Raw genomic sequence first — 19,481 nt, forward strand, 5'->3', positions numbered from 1 at the left:
ACTGACCGAAAATCCTCTTTTGACGATACCGACCAAACGGAACCTCATAGACGTACAAGTAGATGGCGTACATGTCACTGCTCTTGTCGACACCGGCGCCCAACTTTCCGTGATGACGAGTGATTTTCGCTGCAAGCTCAAGAAGGTTCTCACACCTGCGACCACCAAGTTCGTCCGTGTTGCGGATGGTGGCATAGCATCTATCGTTGTAATGTGCTCCGCTCGTGTGAGCATTGCGGATCGAGACACAGTTGTTCTCTTTGCCGTCCTTGATAAATGCCCCCACGACGTAATCTTAGGCCTCGACTTCCTATCCGCGCATTCTGCCCTCATAGACTGTTCGAGCAGTACGCTCCGTCTACACTTGCCCGCAACAGAACCTCTTACACAACAGCCGAGTCGCCTCTGCACAACGGGACACGCGCGCCTCCCTCCACAGACACTTACCTACATAGAGCTCGTCTCAATACCACCAGTTCCCGACGGTGACTATGTTCTGACCCCTATCACCGATGTCCTCATAAGCCGTGGCATTACATTACCGCATACCATTCTGTCCGTCGCAGGAAATTCTACGTGCCTCCCAGTTGTCAACTTTAGCTTGACACTTCAAGTTTTGCCACAAGAGATCTCTTTGGCGTTGCTCTGCACCTTAGAAGACAATGCGGTAGATGTTTTCGCGATGGCTGCCCATTCTGACCGGCCACGCTTAACATCAATCTGCCACTTGCTTCGACAGCGCTATTACTTCGATGATCGCTTCGAACTTGACACCGCAGCAGACTGATGAGCTCCACCGGGTTTTGCTGTCCTACATCGACGTTTTTGACATCAGCGGCTGTCCGTTGGGCAAAGCTACCGGTATGAGCCACCGCATAAACACTGGTAATGAGCATCCTATTCATAGGCGTCCATATCGGGTGTCGGCGGCCGAGCGTCACATCATCCAAAGTTAGGTCGACAAAATGCTCGCCAAGGACATCATTGAGCCATCTTGCAGTCCTTGGGCTTCTCCTGTAGTGCTAGTCCGCAAGAAAGACGGTGCATGGCGTTTATGTGTGGATTATCGACACCTAAACAAAATTACCAAAAAAGACGTCTACCCTCTGCCACGAATAGATGATGCGCTTGATTGCCTCTATGGGTCCCACTATTTTTCCTCCATAGACCTTCGTTCCGGCTACTGGCAGATAGAGGTAGATGAAATGGACCGTGAAAAGACGGCATTCATCACCCCCGATGGCCCATATCAGTTCAAGGTTATGCCCTTCGGCCTTTGTAACGCTCCAGCCACCTTCGAACGAATGATGGACTCCCTGCTCAGAGGATTCAAATGGTCCACCTGTTTGTGCTACTTGGACGACGTCATCGTCTTCTCACGAACATTTGAAACTCACTCAGAGCGCCTCTCAGCCATCCTGCCAATGTTCCGTCGCGCTGGCCTGCAGCTCAACTCGTCCAAATGTCAGTTTGGACGCCATCAAATCACAGTGCTTGGCCATTTATTAGAAGCCAACGGTGTACAACCAGACCCGGCAAAAATCAGCGCCGTCAAAAACTTTCCTGTGCCATGATCTGCGAAGGATGTACGCAGCTTTATCTGACTATGCTCCCACTTCCGACGCTTCGTGAAAAATTTTGCGCACATAGCGAGGCCGCTTACGCAGCTCCTCAAGAAAGAAGTCCCCTTTCTTTGGAGCTCCGAAGAGGCTTCTGCGTTCTCGACTCTCGTCGCTCTTCTCACTACCCCTCCGATTCTGGCACACTTCAACCCTGCTGCCCCTACGAAAATCCGTACAAATGCAAGTGGGCCTGGCATTGGTGCAGTGCTGGCTCAGAAACAACATGGCCATGATTGCGTTATTGCATATGCCAGCCGCCTCCTATCCGCCCCTAAACGTAACTATTCGATAACAGAGCGTGAGTGCTTGGCTCTTGTATGGGTGGTGGCGAAATTTCGACCTTATCTATACGGACGCCCATTTTCGGTAGTTACCGACCACCACGCACTCTGCTGGCTGAACTCTGAAAGATCCATCAGGCCGCCTTGGTCGCTGGGCTTTGCGCCTGCAAGAGTTTTCCTATTTGGTGGTCTACAAATCTGGCCACCTACACCGTGATGCCAATTGCCTCTCCCGATACCCTGTCGACGATCCTGAGGGCACTGACGAGCCCATGGACAACTCTATCTTGTCAGTGTCCGACTTCCTTAATATTGGGGAAGAACAGAAGCGTGATCCAGAGCTGCTTGACATCATCAGCCGTATGGAATCCTCCACAAATGATGATTCCGTCCGCTACTTTGCCATTCAAAAGGGTATGCTACACCGTCGCAATTTCCGACTAGACGGGCCCGACCTTCTCATTGTTGTGCCTAAGCATTTGCGCCGCTGTGTTCTCACCTAACTTCACGACGCTCCCACGACTGGACACCTTGGCGTATCCCGCACGTACGAGCGCGTCCGGCGCCGTTTTTTCTGACCAGGCCTTGCTCGTTCGGTACGCCGATACGTCGCCACATGTGACCTATGCCAACGTCGTAAGACACCGTCGCTGCTACCCGCTGGCCATCTTCAACCAATTGACATACCCGCGGAACCATTTTACCGTGTTGAGTTAGACCTGCTTGGTCCTTTTCCCACATCAACATTGGGAAACAAATGGCTAGCCGTTATCACAGACTACGCTACATGCTACGCTATTACGCGAGCTCTACCGACCAGCTGTGCAACCGACGTCGCTGACTTTTTGTTACGGGACGTTATATTGATTCACGGTGCGCCGAGACAGCTTCTCACAGACCGTGGCCGTACATTTCTATCCCAAGTCATCGCCGACATTCTGCGTTCTTGTTTGACGCAACACACTCTGACAACCGCTTACCACTCTCAAACGAACGGCCTTACGGAACAATTTAACCGCACTTTAATAAATATGCTCGCTATGTACGTGTCGCCCGACCACCGAGACTGGGACCTCGCTTCACCCTACGCAACTTTTGCGTATAATTCATCCCGTCACGACACAGCGGGCTTTTCGCCAATGTACTTATTGTACGGAAGAGAGCCGACTTTACCACTGGACACAGTCATCTCAGCTCACACCTCGTCCACCAGCGAGTATGCCCCCGACGCTATTGCGCGAGCCGATCATGCCCGTCAGCTCACTCGCGCTCGGCTGATGGCGTCGCAAACCAACCAATGCCGTCGGTACGATGCGGAACATAGAGACGTACATTTGCTTCCCGGTACTCTCGTTTTACTCTGGTTCCCTCATCGTCGGCTGGGCCTATTCGAAAAACTTCTGTCTCATTACACGCGACCCTACCGTATATTGCGTCAAGTAACACCTGTCACCTACGAGATCAGCCCCATCTGTCCATCATCATCTACTATGCGGCCCAGTGACATCGTACACGTCTCGCGGATCAAGCCCTACAATAATGCGTCAGATAACGACCTTTAAAGCACCGGGACGGTACCTCCGCCGCTGGGGGTCATGCTACGTGCTAGTGCATGGAGCTGAAGAAGACGAAACAGATGGACTGGCACGAGCTAATCTGTGTGGCTGGTGCTGCTCGCCTAACTGGCCGTAAATACATCGGTGACTACCCCTCTGAGTCAGTCTCCTTCACGTAACAATATGACACCAAGGCTCAGTGGTTTTGAGACCTGTGAATGCGTTTAGGCTAATCCGGAGGTGTAGCCCTCGTAAATGCTCCTGATTTCTTGTTATTCTAGTCGAGAAACCTGCCCACATTACTAAGATAATATGTAAGGTGTGGCAAGATAGCACGTAATGAATTTTAATTCGTTGTATGAAATATACTAATGGTGAATGAGGGAGCTAGAAGAAGACGACAATAAAGGGTAGTTCAATCGGCTTGCTCTCAGGTGCCTAAATGACCAGTTAGCAGATTATCTAGCTCACCTAGAGATAAGCATTATCATAGCGACTGATGCATCTGTGTCAAAAGAAAAGGCTGGGGTTGGCATCTTCTCTCTTTTTTTTGACTGGACCTTTTCAATTCGACTCCCATATTATACCCCTCTATTTACTGCAGAACTATTGGCTATTGTTCTTGCGCTGCGCAAATTGCCTTCAAGCGAACCATCCGCAATAATCATTACAGAATCGTTATCAGTATGTAAAGAAATTTCTGTGGCAGCAAAGGCAGAGCTGATGAATACGTTTCGGCATTTAGTACCAAAAACGTAAAAAAAAACTGCAGTTGCTATGAATACCAGGCCACCGCGGATTGTATTTGTACGAAATGGCGGACTCTTTAGCAGCAGTATCCCTGAGTGTGCACACAATCCCTGTTTTGCAAGATACGGCTTACATGACAGCACTAAGGCTCCGAAATGCTTGTTTGCAATGGCGATTAGGTAATCTGGATAAATTTAAATATTTTGAGCATATAAGGTATTCCTGGAATAAACAGTGGTGTGTATCTCACCAGTTAGAGGTCACTTATATCAAATTGCTTGCCTTCATGCTTGATCCTTTCCTTTGTGGCTCTTACCCACTAAAGTGGATAGGCCAAGAAGCCGGTGGTTAACGCAAGTCAGTACCTTTAGGTTTTCCAGGCTAGAAGAATAGGATTACTTTCCTTTGACTGTGAATTTATTTTGGCACTATATGAAAAAAGGGGGTAGGGAAGAAGAGAAATACTAGAATTCGTAGATTATCTGAGGTGTATTCGTTATATGAAATTCTTCTGAAAAATCAATTAATACAGTTTAACAGCTAAATAACCAATGGTAGATTGCCTATTAAAAATCTTGAGCAGATCAATGGCCCAGCAAGGTAGTCTTCTTGTGTTACAAAGGAATTCGCAGAAAGCCCCTCAGATGTTTCTGTCACTGTGTCCTAATGAAGGGTCCCCAAAAGACAAAGTATCAGAAGTAGTTAGTGATATTCCTAGTTTTTTGTATAAAATTTCGAAGCAATTTTTTTTATTTTTGAAACGGTGACATGTGAGAAGAAAGTGGTTGATATGCTCAGGTTCATTACCGCTTGAGCATAGAGGGGATGGTACCAGACCAGACCTGTTTAAGTAGAAATTAAGAGGTGGTACACGGCAACGTAATTTTGTTACAGAGACTTCCAATTTACGCGTGGGACACCACTTATTATTCCATGCAAAGTACAGGTGCGAGAAATCTGAATTGGGTATCGTAATTTTTGATGAGTCTTCAAGAAGGAAAAGTTTTCTGATTCTCGCTGCTGTTACATAAGCTGTAAAAGGCATGACTGGCACAATCGCAAGATCAAGAGATGTTCGCGCGGGTGTGTGAGCCATCTCATTTATAAATATACTACGATGGCCTGGCATCCATATTATTAGCACTACACGAATGTTTTCTGAGAATAATGATTTAAAAGTTTCAAGTTCTGCTGATGCCGACGACGATGATAAAAATGAACACACGGAATGCGAGTCAGTCATTATCACAGCTGTCGAATGAGTCACAGGAAGTTTACGAAGAGCTGATATAACGGCCGTTAATTCTGCTTCAAATATTGTTGTATATTCTGGCAGGCGTAATGAAAATGACCAGAAAAATATCCACACATGCCTTCTCGCCCCTCATAGATGCATCCATTTCAATTACTATATTAGTACCTGATTGAGACAGGTGTTCTAAAAAAGCCAATCAAGTATTTAGAGGGCAAGTGTCAGATGGTGTGATCTCGAATATATTAGCACTTAAAGCGTCTAGAAGTGTTTGAACAAATTGCACTTGCGTTTTATATACATGGGACCAATGCTCATTGAAAAAGATACCGGTTTCGGCAAAGAACACAAACTGTCGCCTTCTTAAAATGAATTCAGAAAATATAAATAGGCTTTAGTTGTTGAAATACAAAATCTGCAAGCAAGAGTGGGTATCCGAGCGTCTTGATACAAAGCATTGTTAGCTGTGAATTTTGGCACACCTAAACAACTTCGAAGAGCTTCCGGCTCTAAAAGAACCAAGGGTTTATTTTGTATGCTGGTTCACCAGAGAATAGTAAACATTCAAATTCAAGAATCGGACGAACGTACATGCGATCAATCATGATCAGCGTATCTCTGCGAAGACCGTAACGGAGATGGTCAAGCCTACCTATCATCCCAACAATGCGTGTAGCCTTAATTTTAATATGTTAAATGTGATCACGGAAGCTCAGTTTCTGATCGTACAATACACCCAGATATTTAATACAGTTAACTTGGGAAATTATTTCTTGATGGTACTGAAGAGAAATAGTAACTGGTACGTCTAATGAAAAAAATAATCGCACTTTTAGGTACGTTCAGAATAATACTAATTTTCTGAAACCAGGTTTTCAATGATGCCAAATAAAACTGTACAGTCGAATGTAAAAAGTGAATATCACAGTCAGATGCGAAAAACGCAATATCATCTGCATTTATATATTTGTGCAATTCCACAACTAAATTATTACCTTAAGAAAGCTCAAATGAAGGCGTCACCGCTGTGCATTTTTTCAATGAAATTGAAACAATTGAACATTTCTTTTTATTCTGTCGTCGTTACTGTTATCAAAGAAATGATTTTAGTAGCCTCATTACAAAAGCTTGGAATACAATTGAATCTACCAGTACCAATAGCACTTGGCTATTGGTTATGGCCACAGGGATATATCCTCATATGGTTATGGCCACAGGGATATATCCTCAACTGTTCTTGATTACATCAATGCAACTAAAAGATTACCGATCTAGTGAACCCTAACCTTTTCAGATCTTCAGTTTATAATTCGTAGCAATGTCTGCCAGGAACAAGAGATTGTTTGACTGCTTGCTCAGCAAACATTTTTCTTTATTGACAGTATTATCTCTAAACAAGTTTTCCGAATTGGCTTTATTTCATTTTATTTTCATTGAAGTATTCTGCTGCCCAGTTCTTGGCCCATTCCCCTATGTGATTGAGCGCCATTCCTCTGAGGTTATGAGCATCAGCATCAGCAAATATGGGCGGAGATGATTTTGGCGCTGGAAAGCAGGATTCGGCATTTCTTTATGATTTCGGATCTTCCAAATTTGTTAATAAGTAGACGGTGGCCATTCAATTGGAATGAGTAGCTGTGTATCACGAGCACGAAGACTTGCTATTGGACAGTTAGGACGCCCTAAGTAATACGTAATTGCTGTGTTTTATTTCACAAGGTTAACAGTGTAAATAAATATGTATTTATATTCCCAATATTTCACTTTGCAACCCCTAAGCTCTAGTGCCCTATATATAGATTATAGCCACGTTTCATTTCCCAAGTTTTTGTTATCGTCCCAAAACACCACACGATTTTCAACGCAAACCGCGCCTGCAGTTTTCGAGAAGGTTCCGGACTGTAGCAGATCATTTCGATAAGATCACGCCAACTGTGCGAACGGTACAGATTGTTCTGGAACCTACGCCACCGCCAGCGTTAACGCTAGAACATTCGACGGCAAGAGTATAAATGCCGACGCGCTTCGCCGCTTGCGAGTAGTCGATCGAAGGCCGACGCTTCGTTCGCTGCTATCAGTCCGAGACTGCTATCTGTGCGAGACTGCTGCTGTAATTGGACTTTCCGTTTACCGGGCACAGGTTCGCCCAAATAAACAGTTAAATCCCAACACGAAGTCTCCTGTAATCGGCCACGTCACGACCCCATGACATCTGGTGGAGGTGCTGGGTAAAGGCCGAAGGGCATCACCTTAAACTCGAAGAGGCCGTCCGGTGTTATAAACGCCGTCTTCTCTCGGTCTCTTTCGTCGACTTCGATTTGCCAATAGCCAGTCTTGAGGTCCATTGACGAGAGGTACTTGGCGTTATGGAGCCAATCAAGTGCGTCGTCTATTCGTGGGAGAGGATACACGTCCTTTCTTGTGATTTTGTTCAGGCGGCGATAATCGACGCAGAAACGTAGGGTCCCATCCTTTTTTCTCACTAACACCACGGGGGATGCCCATGGACTCTTGGACGGCTGGATAATGTCATCCCGCAGCATTTCATCAACTTGTCTCTTCATGGCCTCACGTTCTCGCGTCGAAACCCTGTACGGACACTGACGGAGTGGTCTGGCATTTTCATCGGTTATGATGCGATGTTTCGTGATTGGGGTATGCCGAATTTTCGATGACGACGAAAAGCAATCTTCGTATTGCAGCAGCAGGGCCTTGAGCTGTTTTTGCTGATGGTTCGGAATCCTGGGATTGACGTCGAAAGCTATGGGAGAGGCTTGGTTCCTCTGAGCAGGTTCTGCAGAGTCGGCGAGGGCGAAAGCACTGGTGGCTTCAACAATTTCTTCGATCTATGTGACCGTTGTTCCTTTGTTCACATGTTTGTACTCATTGCTGAAATTCGTGAGCATAACCATTGCTTTGCCTCCCCGCAGCTCTGCAATTCCTCTTGTGACGCAAATATTTCGGGTGACCAACAGATGCTGACTGCCTTCAATGACGCCTTCCAAGTCAGGTGATTTAGGAGCGCCGACTGAAATAATGACGCTTAAGCGAGGCGAAATGGTGACTTGTTCTTCCAGCACATTCAAGGCATGATGTCCTGACGGCGTGCGCGGCGGTAGTGCTTCTTCTGTGGATAACGTTATAGACTGTGTTTTTAGGTTAATGAGAGCACCATGGAGACATAAGAAGTCCATGCCAAGGATGACATCTGTCGAGCAACGCTGTAGGACTACGAAGTCTGTAGGATAAATACGGGCGTTAATGGTGACTCTCGCTGTGCAGATTCCTGCAGGCGTTACGAGATGACCTCCGGCTGTGCGGATTTCAGGGCCTTTCCAAGCTGTCTTAACTTTCTTTAGCTTCGCGGCGAACGACCCACTGATGACAGAATAGTCGGCTCCAGTATCGACGAGAGCGGTCACACTGTGGCCGTCGATAAGAACGTCGAGGTCGCTAGTTCGCCGCCTCGCATTACAGTTAGGGCGTGGCGTCGGGTCACGGCTGCGTCGGCTTGTTCCGCTGCTTCCATGTTGCCTCGTCAGGCCACCTTCGGTAAGTGAGCTTTCACCGTCAGGGCTTTGCCTGGTTGGCATTGTGTTCGGAAAGCTCCGTCGCGGCGTCGTCATCGTCGGAGGATCTCCGGTAGTTCGTCGCACAGCAACCGCACCTCCACCGGTTGCTGCCCTTAGTTTCCCGGATACGGGCTAGGAGACCGGCCCTTCGTTGGGCCGGAGTACTGCCGGGGGTGCGGTGACATGCGGCGGCTGGGCGACGGCGAACGGGAAGGACTTCGGGGTGTCCATTGAGTTCCTGTCAGGTAGTCGGCGATGTCACGTGGCCGTTCCCCTGGCTGCGGACGTGGTGCATCGACGGCGAAGCCACGCAGTCTCATCTGTCGGTACTGACAACGGCGGTAAGTGTGCCCGGCCTCGCCGCAGTGGTAGCACAGTGGGCGGTGGTCAGGGGTGCGCCAAACGTCGGTTTTCCTCGGCGCACTGCGCTGGCTCGCTGGGGAACGGTAGGTCGTCGGTGGGGGTGGTGGCGGCGGAAGTGCGACGGGGCGGTGTTTTGGCGTGGACGGGGAGGAGCGTTGTGGCGCACTGCAGCGGCGTAGCTCATAGTTTCTGGCTCGGGCAGCGGTGTTTTGGGAATTCGAAGTGATTGCCGAACTTCTTCTCGCACAATGTCGGCGATCGAATCCACTTGAGGGTGCGCCGAAGGCAACAGTTTGCGCAGCTCTTCCCGCACGATCACTCGGATCGTTTCTCGCAGGTTTTCGGAGTCACTGGTTTGAGCAGCAGCGCATTCTGGAGTCAGGCACTAGAGCTTTAGAGCACTAGAGCACTTTAGAGCACTTTAGAGCACTTTAGAGCACTAGAGCCATTTATATCGTGCACTGACGGGATGCTCAGAAAAAAATATTTTCCTGTTCTTCAGGTTGTAGTATCTACAAACCAACGAGAAATAAAAATGTATACCAGTTGAAAAATTCAAGGCTCAAAGAATCAAAATGCATCATAGGGTACTACTGACGTGTAAATACTTAGATATTTGAAGTGCATCAAAAACCGAGGATTTCCTTACGGAATGCCCTTGCAATAACTCATCAGTTTGCACAGTTCATGGCAAATAAAACTTGTCAAATACGTAGAATATTAGGTGTAAATAAACGACACGGGGTCAAGAAAAAAAAACACACACAACAAGCACTCCAGTGTGTGTTTGTCTTTGTTGGTCCCACGTCATTTATTTGCGCTCAACGTTTTACTTAAAACCAACGTTTTACTTTAAACCAACCATCCCATATAGCTTATCGCCTGATGATTTCAAACAAATTTATGCGGGTGAATGATGCATGTGACACATCTTGTCAGACATGCCGTTAAATTGTGTAGTCTGCTTCAAAAGAATCGCTTATTAGGTGTGGCTAAAAAGTGAGCACATTTCTTGGATAGCGGTAAGGTTCGAGCGATACAGGTTGCAGCCGTAGGGCAAAAGATAAAGAAGAGCAAGCAGCAATCATTTTGGCATTTTTCACAAGTTTTATTTGTTCTCTTCATTGCAGCAGTATTGAAGCTGTAGGTGACTGAGTGCGTCTGTACACAAAGGAGTAATGTCGCTGGGTCTCACTTATTACAGTGAACGTCGTAACAGAATACGTGAAAACTTGATTGGTGATAGGAAACACAGTTGGTGCTATAACTGACCACCTCAGTTAGTTATACTGTAGGCCTTTTTTCTCCTTATAGCCTCATGAAATACCATGAAACACAAGTTGCAAAGATAAAAGTGATGCTACTGGTCTAACTGCAAGTAAGCGCTAATTATTCTTTCATATAATTGAACAAATTTCATGCAATATTTATGGTGGTTGTCGCCAAATGCAAACATGGCTTAGCTAGTAAAACGGTATAAGGCAAAAAGCTGAGTAAGCTTGTCGTTGTGCAAATATTTATCAGACACACAGAAAGGTGTTATCGACATTTGTTCAAGTCAGCCGACTTTGATGTGCGCTGCTTGCAAAGAAAGACTTTCCGGCAGGTGGCGGTGCAGGGCCTTGCGGTGGGGTCCTCTTTTGTGTAGAACCTTAGCAGAAAAGACAAAAAGAAACATGGCTGAACGCAGCAATCAATTTCATACAAAATTGAAACGTGTCTGTACAGAGGTAGTTGAACATTTATTGTGCATTTTCTCAGCAGTAGCAATAATTGGGAAATCGCGTTAAGAATGGCAAGGAGCTCGAAACTTGATTGATTGATATGGGGAGTTTAGTATCTCAAAACAACCATATGACTATGAGAGACACCGTAGAGGAGGGCTCCGGAAATTTCGCCCACATGGGGTTCCTTAACGTGCACCCAAATCTAAGCACACGGGCCTTCAACATTTCCGCCTAGCTCGAAACTTGCAGTGCGGTCCTCCGGTAGAAAGCACGCACGAGTAGCATACATAGGACAAGCGTGGACTACGAACTGTCTCAGCTCGACCCTTCAAGCGCGCTCCTTAAACACTAAGAAAGACGAACGAAACAAGCGCACAAGTACACACGCTACAAGCTCGAATTGTCAAAATTATTTTTGCGTGGAGAGGTTGCTAGTCTGATTCGGCACGACAAATTATTGCTTTGTGGTTTGTTCAAAAGCACTGAAAGTTGGGCGAGTTTGTAATGATTCTTAACTAAAGCTTGCACAACAGAAAACGCGGACGAGAAGAGAAAGACACCACGGGCGCGCGCAAACTCGCAACTGGTTTACTGAAAACAACAAATGCGTGTTTATCTTCAAGACTAATAAATGCACTCCCAAGGTTTGTCCTGAACACCTACGAGATAAAACTAAAGATATCTGTTCATACTACAACATAAAAACAGCCCACTAACACCAAAATTTGAGGCTGACGTCTATGAAATTGCAGGAAGATACCTACACGTACCTCTCAAGAAAACGAAATCTTCATTAGACATTGCGACTGATGCTTCTACTTCACGCTTATATCCCATATTTTTAAATGGAAGCCTTCAGTTATCTCCCGTCCTATTTTCTCCCTGTATATTGATAAATTTATGTGTCTGCAAAAAAAAGGTCATGCACCCACAAGACCTGCAACGATCCACCAGATGTGTTTGTGCTCGACTGCGTATGCGAAGTCGTGCTCCTTGAACCTGGTGTTCATACACCTTTAATATTGCTCAAGAAAAGAACTGCCGCAAAATTGGGAAACCCGACATAATACTTTTGTTTTACAGGTGCGGTAACGTTTGCTATGCGTTAACCGGACTGTTTCTTCTCTGGGTGGTGCTAGACTCCGCCGTCTTTCGAACTTGTGGGCACAACTTTTAAAGTTGCTTGAGTGCTCTATTGAAAGTCACGTGAAATTCACGCGTAGGCTTCCCAAAAAGCACGTGTGAACCCTTCTACAGTTGCGTACACGTCAGCCTCAAAATTGGGTGTTAGTGTGGCATTTTCGTGATCTAGTGTGAACAGATATCCTTTTTTATCTCGTTGGTGTTTAGAACCACCTTGAGGGGGGGGCGTTTATTAGACTTGAAGATAAAAGCGCATTTGTTGTTTTCAATAAATAAGTTACGAGTTTGCGGCCGTGCTGTTTGTCTTTTCTTGACAATGTTTTTTGTTGCACAAGTTTTAGCTAGAAATCAGTACCAACTGGCCCAACTTTAAGTACTCTTGCTGCATATTTCTTTTGCACAGGGCTCTTCACAGTGTGCTAATCTTTATATAGCTAACCCCGCCACGGTGATTTCACTAATTTCAGTTAGCGTATTTAAAGCGAGGATGGCATCATTGTGAAAGAAGTTGGATAAATGTCCCCCAGAAGTCTGTGGTCCTCTCGGAAGCCTGGAACCCTCAAGTGGCCACGCCCGTCGAATTTGCAGCTTTCTAAGCTTTGAATTGTGGTGCCAAATCCGTTGCGACAAGGATATGCTGAAAGCAGCTTGAGCTTGATGACAAAGTTCGAGTAACAGACACATCAGGTACAAGGAAAAGTGCCGAATAGTTGACAGAAGCACTGAGGCACTGTGTAAGTCTGTCCTCATTGGACTGCACAGAAAGAACAAAAAGGACAGAAGATACCGAACAAATGGTATACGCGTTATGTGAACATGACATTCCTGATCAGCATATAGTTACTTCAACGAGGGGTAAATTTCGCACTTGAAGTGTCAGCGTCTCCTGTAAACAAGCTCGCGTTGTGCCAGCAGGTGTCAAGAAACTTAGAAGTTTAACGCCCGAGGTGCTCGTCAGAATGCGTTGATGTAGTGGCTCAGTCAAGCATTCGTTATGAAAGCCGTGTTTGTGTTCGACCACTTTTCGCTGTTCTTGCTGAAAGAAAACTGAGGTCAACTCCATCAGATAAGGATGATCACTATGTTGTGCTGCGGGAAAGCGTTTTCGCAAAAGAAGCCGAAGTAGCCATTGCGAGTCATTTGAAAAAGTTACGGTCCAGTCTGCTAAAGTAAAGAAAAATGCGCTGCGCCTAATGTCCAGTCTGGATTTGGACGCAATTGCAGCAAGTGTTAAGAAGGCACTAGAAATTCAGCGGGGCATCTTTTTGGCCCCAAAATGCACATAATTGGCGTTATTTTCCGGGTGATAGTTTCTAAACGAAAGGCACGTGGTAGGAAGTGGTTTTCCGGTTTCTACAAAGACAGTTGTATGTCTTGAACATTAGTGATCCTTACCATATCCGTAACTCTCAAGTCTTAGTTGATTTATTTCGCAATGATAACTCGTCAACCTTGTTTGCGGTGAGCGTCGGCGAGCAGGGCCTCTACTATTCGATTCCACACAGTGAACTATTAGAAAGCGTAAACGTGTGCGCCACGCAAGATAGTATCAAGTCAGGCTTCCAGTCCAACTGCGGATTGACTGCGGAGTCATTTTTGGAACTGATAATGATTTGTCTACAGTCTACGGTAGTAGGCTTTGGCAAGGACTTTTATGTGAAAAAAGAGTGGTGCGTGTATTAGATCAGCTGAAGCACCCGCACTCAGTTACATTTTCCTCAGCCGCGTTGATAGAAAAGTGTTGGAACATTTAGCAGGGACTGCGGAACACGTTTTTCTTTATGTTGACGATTACGTGCTCGTAAGCAAGGTTACCTATCTCCAGAATGTCATTAATGCACTCAAGGTGTAAAAAGAATTTCTGCGGGCCGATGTTCACTATCGATTTCGCTACAGTTTTTGGACATCAAGTTGTTGTTCAAGACTCAAAAAGTGTGCTGGCGGCACAGTCCACGAGCCAAAAAACCATTTCTGAATTGGATTTGATTTGATTTACTGTTTTGCATTTACACACATATAAGACGTGATGTTAAATGGAGATGGGTGAAGGAAAAAAGCTGTACAAACGCTGTTTTAGGGAGACCTCATACCCTTAGATCAGTATGGCTACGTTTGGTAGGGTAAATACTACACTTGTATATTACACTTAAACAGGCACTATAAGGTATTGAAGGCTTGAAATGAGTACATAGGCCAAGAAAACAAAAATATTTCTATGCAAAGTCGAATACATTACTCAGACAAAAGGAGGAACATAATAGGCGTGTACTTCATCAACAAGAAAAATTAAAAAAAGCCTATAACACTATAATATCTTCCTGGAAACACTCTAGAGGGGACAGCTCAAAACAATTTTAACTTCTGGCAACGATATATGCAGTAAATAATAGCCTGATTTGTTGTATGTGTTTAGAAGTCTAAGGAGATTGTTAGATAGCATTTGGTAACCATGATTCGTTCTACAGTGCGGAAGCTTCCACAACTCTGAAGTACGAGTGCTATAACAAGATAAGTTGCCAGATAGCATTTCAAGTTATTTCAATAAGGTTGTGTTGTATTAAGCACTAAAATAATATTCACGCAACACTCTAGTTTTGTAGATAGTATGAACTTTAGGTATGTTGTGTTTCTAAAAAAAAACGTTTTTGGTATCAACCAGAGGTGGTACATAACCGACGATGCGTACTATTTTTTCTGCATACAAAATAGTTCATTCAAGTTAAAATGAGTTGTGGTGCACCGTACTAGGTGCCCAGAATGAATCTGAGATAAAATAAAGCATCGTAAAATACTAATTTACACGAGTAGTGAACTGTATGGGGAACTTTTTAAAACACCTGCTATACGGCAAGTTTTTGGAGTACCAAGCGTACATGATCGTCCCGTTGCATAGTATTTGTAGAATGTACTCCTAATACCTTCCGCCCACTCGAAAGTATTAAAAATATTAGCCTTTTTTGCCTACAGTCATTGTTGTTCCGTTTATGTACGCACAAGGTCTGTCCCGCTTTCAAGATCAGACAAATATGCTTTAAGCAGATGAGTACCCCACCCGTGTTTTGAACACTGTTTGCAGAAAGCCCCTTCCGGTAATAAAAAAATACTGAACAATTTCAGTTTCAGTTTCAGTTTTATTGAGCATTTTCTTCACAGAGTTGCGAAAACGAAAACGCAAGGATAGGAGCAAAAAGCTGCTATATTAGCAGCTTGACGAGGCTCCTACCCCTTTTCACTTGGCATTACAAAATCAGCAGAGCACAAAACATGAAAAAACAATTTGACGTCGATTTTCAAAACTTCAATAAATTAGGAAATAAAAAGAAAATGCATCAAAATTACATCAGTTTCAGGTTTACATAAAATAAGCAAACCACATAGAGAGAAAAACAACAAAAAACAAAAGAAAACAGCGTGCGGTCAATCATGAAACAATGCACACGTTGCTAAACGGCTACCAAAGTATTACGGCCGCGGGTTCAAATCCCGGCTGCGGCGGCTGCATTTCCGATGGAGGCGGAAATGTCGAGGCCTTTGTGCTCAGATTTGGGTGCACGTTAAAGAACCCCAGGTGGTCAAAATTTCCGGAGCCCTCCACTACGGCGTCTCTCTTAATCATATGGTGGTCTTGGGACGTTAAACCCTACAAATCAATTATTACCAAAGTATTACAAAATGATTATACAACGTTTACAACACTGGGTATGCGAAAAACACGAGCTTTAATGCACAAGGGAAACACTGACGAGTGAAATGTTGTATGTTTTACTCGTAAAAAAAGCAACGAAAAAAATGTCAAAGAAAGCAAACATTATAGGATGCCATGTTACACGAGCACTATTATAGGGTGTTTCTTTTACATATAGTACTGTAGCCGGACAACTAGAAGATGCTAAACTACACGCCGCTATTTTGGATGAGAAGGTTCTTAAGTTGTTTTTTATGTATATTAAAGATGTCGATGTTTTTATTTTCAAACATGTTAAAACAAGCTGGAATACAGTGTTCAAGTCTTCTCAAACCGTGATTAGTTCGCGAATAAGGAACAAACCAGGAAGGCCTTTTCCGAATGTCATAATAGGATTGTGTATTTTTTCTGAGGTTACACAGTTTAAGAAAACAAGCGTTGTTTGATAGCAAGCTTTGTTTGTATTTCATAATAAGGTTGAAACTGTGTATGTGATCGATCGGTAAAATCTGATATTCCCTGAATAAATGACTTGTATGTGCGTCGTATGGTACGTTTGCAATATGACGAATCGCTTTTTTCTGCAGTAAAAATATTTTGTTCCGATTTGCTTTAGATGTATCTGCCCACACTAGAATACAATAGTTTATGTGAGATGAAAACAACGTATTATAGAGTAAAATTTTAATGTTTGCTGGAAGTATCTGTCGAAGTTTAGAGAGAGCACCACACGTCCTAGCTATATTTCTAGTTACTTTATTAACGTGTTCATCCCAATTAAGATTTTCATTAAAAATTACTCCTAAGGATGAAACTTCTTTGACAACCTCAATTTTTTCGGGCCCGAGATATACAAACCACGACAGAGAGCCTTCTGAACCGGTGCGAATACCACAGCTTTGGATTTTTTTGTGTTGATCGTTAAATAGTTTGCAGTACTCCAAATGAAGATGTCGTTAAGAATGTTGTTGGTTGAGTCTGCAAGCTTACCTAAATAATTACCATGAAAAAATATACTAGTGTCATCTGCATAAATTATAAAGTCCACATATTTTCTGACACTTGTTATGTCGTTTATATAAATATTAAACAGTAGGGGCCCTAATATGCTGCCCTGAGGTACACCTGACGTTATGGTTAGTAGGAAGGATTGGCTGTCATTTATAACTACAGATTGCTTTCTTTGTGATAAATAAGATTTCAGAAAGTCAAGTGGGATTCCCCGAAAACCATAATGACGCAATTTTGCATAGAGTACTTCGTGGTTGATTCTATCGAACGCTTTGGAATAGTCAATAAAAACACCCAATGTTAACAGTTTCTTTTCAAATGAGTTAAGTATGAGTTCTTTTTGTGTGAGGACAGCCAGTTCCGTGGACATGCCCCGTCGGAAGCCAAATTGATGCGGTGATAATATAGAGTACTTTTCACAAAAAGACATGACACGTTGATATATTATTTTCTCTAGCCCTTTAGTTATAACAGGAAGTATCGAGATCGGACGATAATTAGAAAAAATATTTCGGTCACCAGATTTGTATAAGACACTAACTCTCGCATGCTTCATTTTTTCTGGGAAAACTCCCGTGGATAAGCAGATATTAAACAGATGGGTAAGAACAGGTAACAAAAGATAAAGTGCTGCTTTAATAGGTCTGATTTGTAGGTCATCTATGTCCCGAGCAGTAGTGTTCTTTAGTGACATAAATACAGACAGTACTTCTTCAGGAGTTGTGTTTAAAAAATATGCAGTGCTCATGTTTGGCACACCTAGAAAGTCCCTGTAATCACTATTACAGGCACGAGAAGGGTTTGATAAATCAGAAGACACCAGCGTTGTGAAGTACACGTTAAATTTATTAGCAAGTTCTTGATCCTTTACTATCTTGTTATCTATGTTTAACTCAAGTGCGTTGTCTCGAGAGCAACTTCTATTTAGAAGCTTAATTATTTCTCGCCAAAGCACGTCGCCACGAGTGCTAACCCTCTTGAAGAGAGCTTCATAGTACGCATCCTTAGTTTTTCTCAGTTGCTTCGTTACAAAAATTCTATACCGCTTGAATTCCGAAAGATTGTTGTGATGTCTTGTTTTCACGAATTTCGCGTACAGTAGATTTTTCTTCTTAATCATTTCCAGACATTCTCGCGTCATCCATTGTTTCCGACCTTTCTTCAGGGTTTCAACAGTTTTATATTTAAAACACTTATGGTAAGTTTTTCTTAACAGGCACATGAATATTTCATACGCCTCGTTAGCGTTAACTGATTTATAGACAGGATCCCAACAAATCTGCGCAATTTCACGCCTAAAAGTGTCTAATGTTTTGTTACTAATTTTCTGTATTTTGTATGATTCTGGAGTTGATACTTTTGCACGATTAGGATACTCGTTGCGTTTTTGAAACATGTATATAGGGTAGTGATCACTAATATCGGCAATAACTGTTCCAGATACGGTTGAATCACTTATGTCATTTGTAATAAGTAAGTCGATAAGGCTTTCAGTATCTAAAGTGACACGTGTAGGTTCAGTAATAATATTAGCACACGCAAGGGAATCAAGTAGTAGTTGGAAGTTACGAGTGGTTTCAGTTTGCTGTAAAAGGTTTATATTGCAGTCGCCCCCTATGATAATGTGCAACTTGTTAGTGCACGCATACGTAAGCAGATTTTCAAGAAATTGAAAAAACGCTTCTGTTTTTCCGTCAGGTGGACGATAAACTACCACATATACATACTTGTGACATGCTAGTGATAATGCCTCATAGTCTGGTGTAATCGCTGAAAATTCTGAGAGAAGGCTGCAAACTAAGTGGTCAGCAATTAGTTGCAAAACACCTCCCCCTCGACGAGAGGGCCTGTTTAGAAAGAACGATTTATACGTTGGCAAGCATAGTACCTCATCATTGCACGTGTACCAAGTTTCAGAAATCATGATGATGTCGAATTTAAACGAGCATTCGTCGAGAAACGTAGTTATATCATCGTGCTTGTTGCGAGCTGAGCGAGAATTTAAGTGCATGATTCTGCAATATCCACTAGTGTAAGGTATATTGACATCACGTGGTAATATCGCCATTTTAACAAAAGGAAAAAAACAAAAAGAAAAAAAGGTCGCGCCGAAAAAACGAAAAGTGCTAATCAGATAAGCCTATGGCATGCTAGATGCCCCGCGGCTGCTTGAAGTGGCCGCGTGCATTTTGTGCAAGTCAGCTTCACATGTGATTTGAACTGCAAGAGATGTTTCCGTTTCACGCGCAAATATTTTGCCACCACTTGCCCACGCAAAGCGCCAGTTCATTTTCCGTTTCCGAGCAATCGTCATACCCAGCAATTTTTTCAGTTGGGGACAAAGGTGCTCATTTACGAAAACAGACTGTTTAGTTGTGAAACCCAGTTCCTCAGCTGTGAATCGAGTCCTCCTTGCTTTCTTAACGATGGCATCCCTCTTAGCTCAGCGATTGAAAACAACCACGATGTTTTCGTTCAGGGGGGCATCACTGCCTGCTTTGCTACCCCGATCGGGAACA

General features: G+C 44.0%; 1 protein-coding gene across 10 annotated transcripts in view; it reads right to left on the reverse strand.

Moving 5' to 3' along the window:
* Positions 1–19,481, reverse strand: part of LOC119173563 (sphingomyelin phosphodiesterase) — a 1,093,949-nt gene that overhangs the window by 205,619 nt on the left and 868,849 nt on the right. For 8 of the 10 annotated variants that reach the window (XM_075896397.1, XM_075896400.1, XM_075896390.1 and 5 more), the window contains one exon: positions 10,484–11,047. The exons of the other annotated variants lie outside the window; for them this stretch is intronic. In XM_075896397.1, coding sequence (XP_075752512.1) covers positions 10,936–11,047 — 112 coding nt within the window. In that variant the 3' untranslated portion in view covers positions 10,484–10,935. Of the gene's footprint in view, positions 1–10,483; positions 11,048–19,481 lie in introns of those variants that run through there. 10 annotated transcript variants of the gene reach the window in all.

Source organism: Rhipicephalus microplus, chromosome 5 (assembly GCF_043290135.1).
Source record: "Rhipicephalus microplus isolate Deutch F79 chromosome 5, USDA_Rmic, whole genome shotgun sequence".
NCBI classification, from domain to species: Eukaryota; Metazoa; Arthropoda; class Arachnida; order Ixodida; family Ixodidae; genus Rhipicephalus; species Rhipicephalus microplus.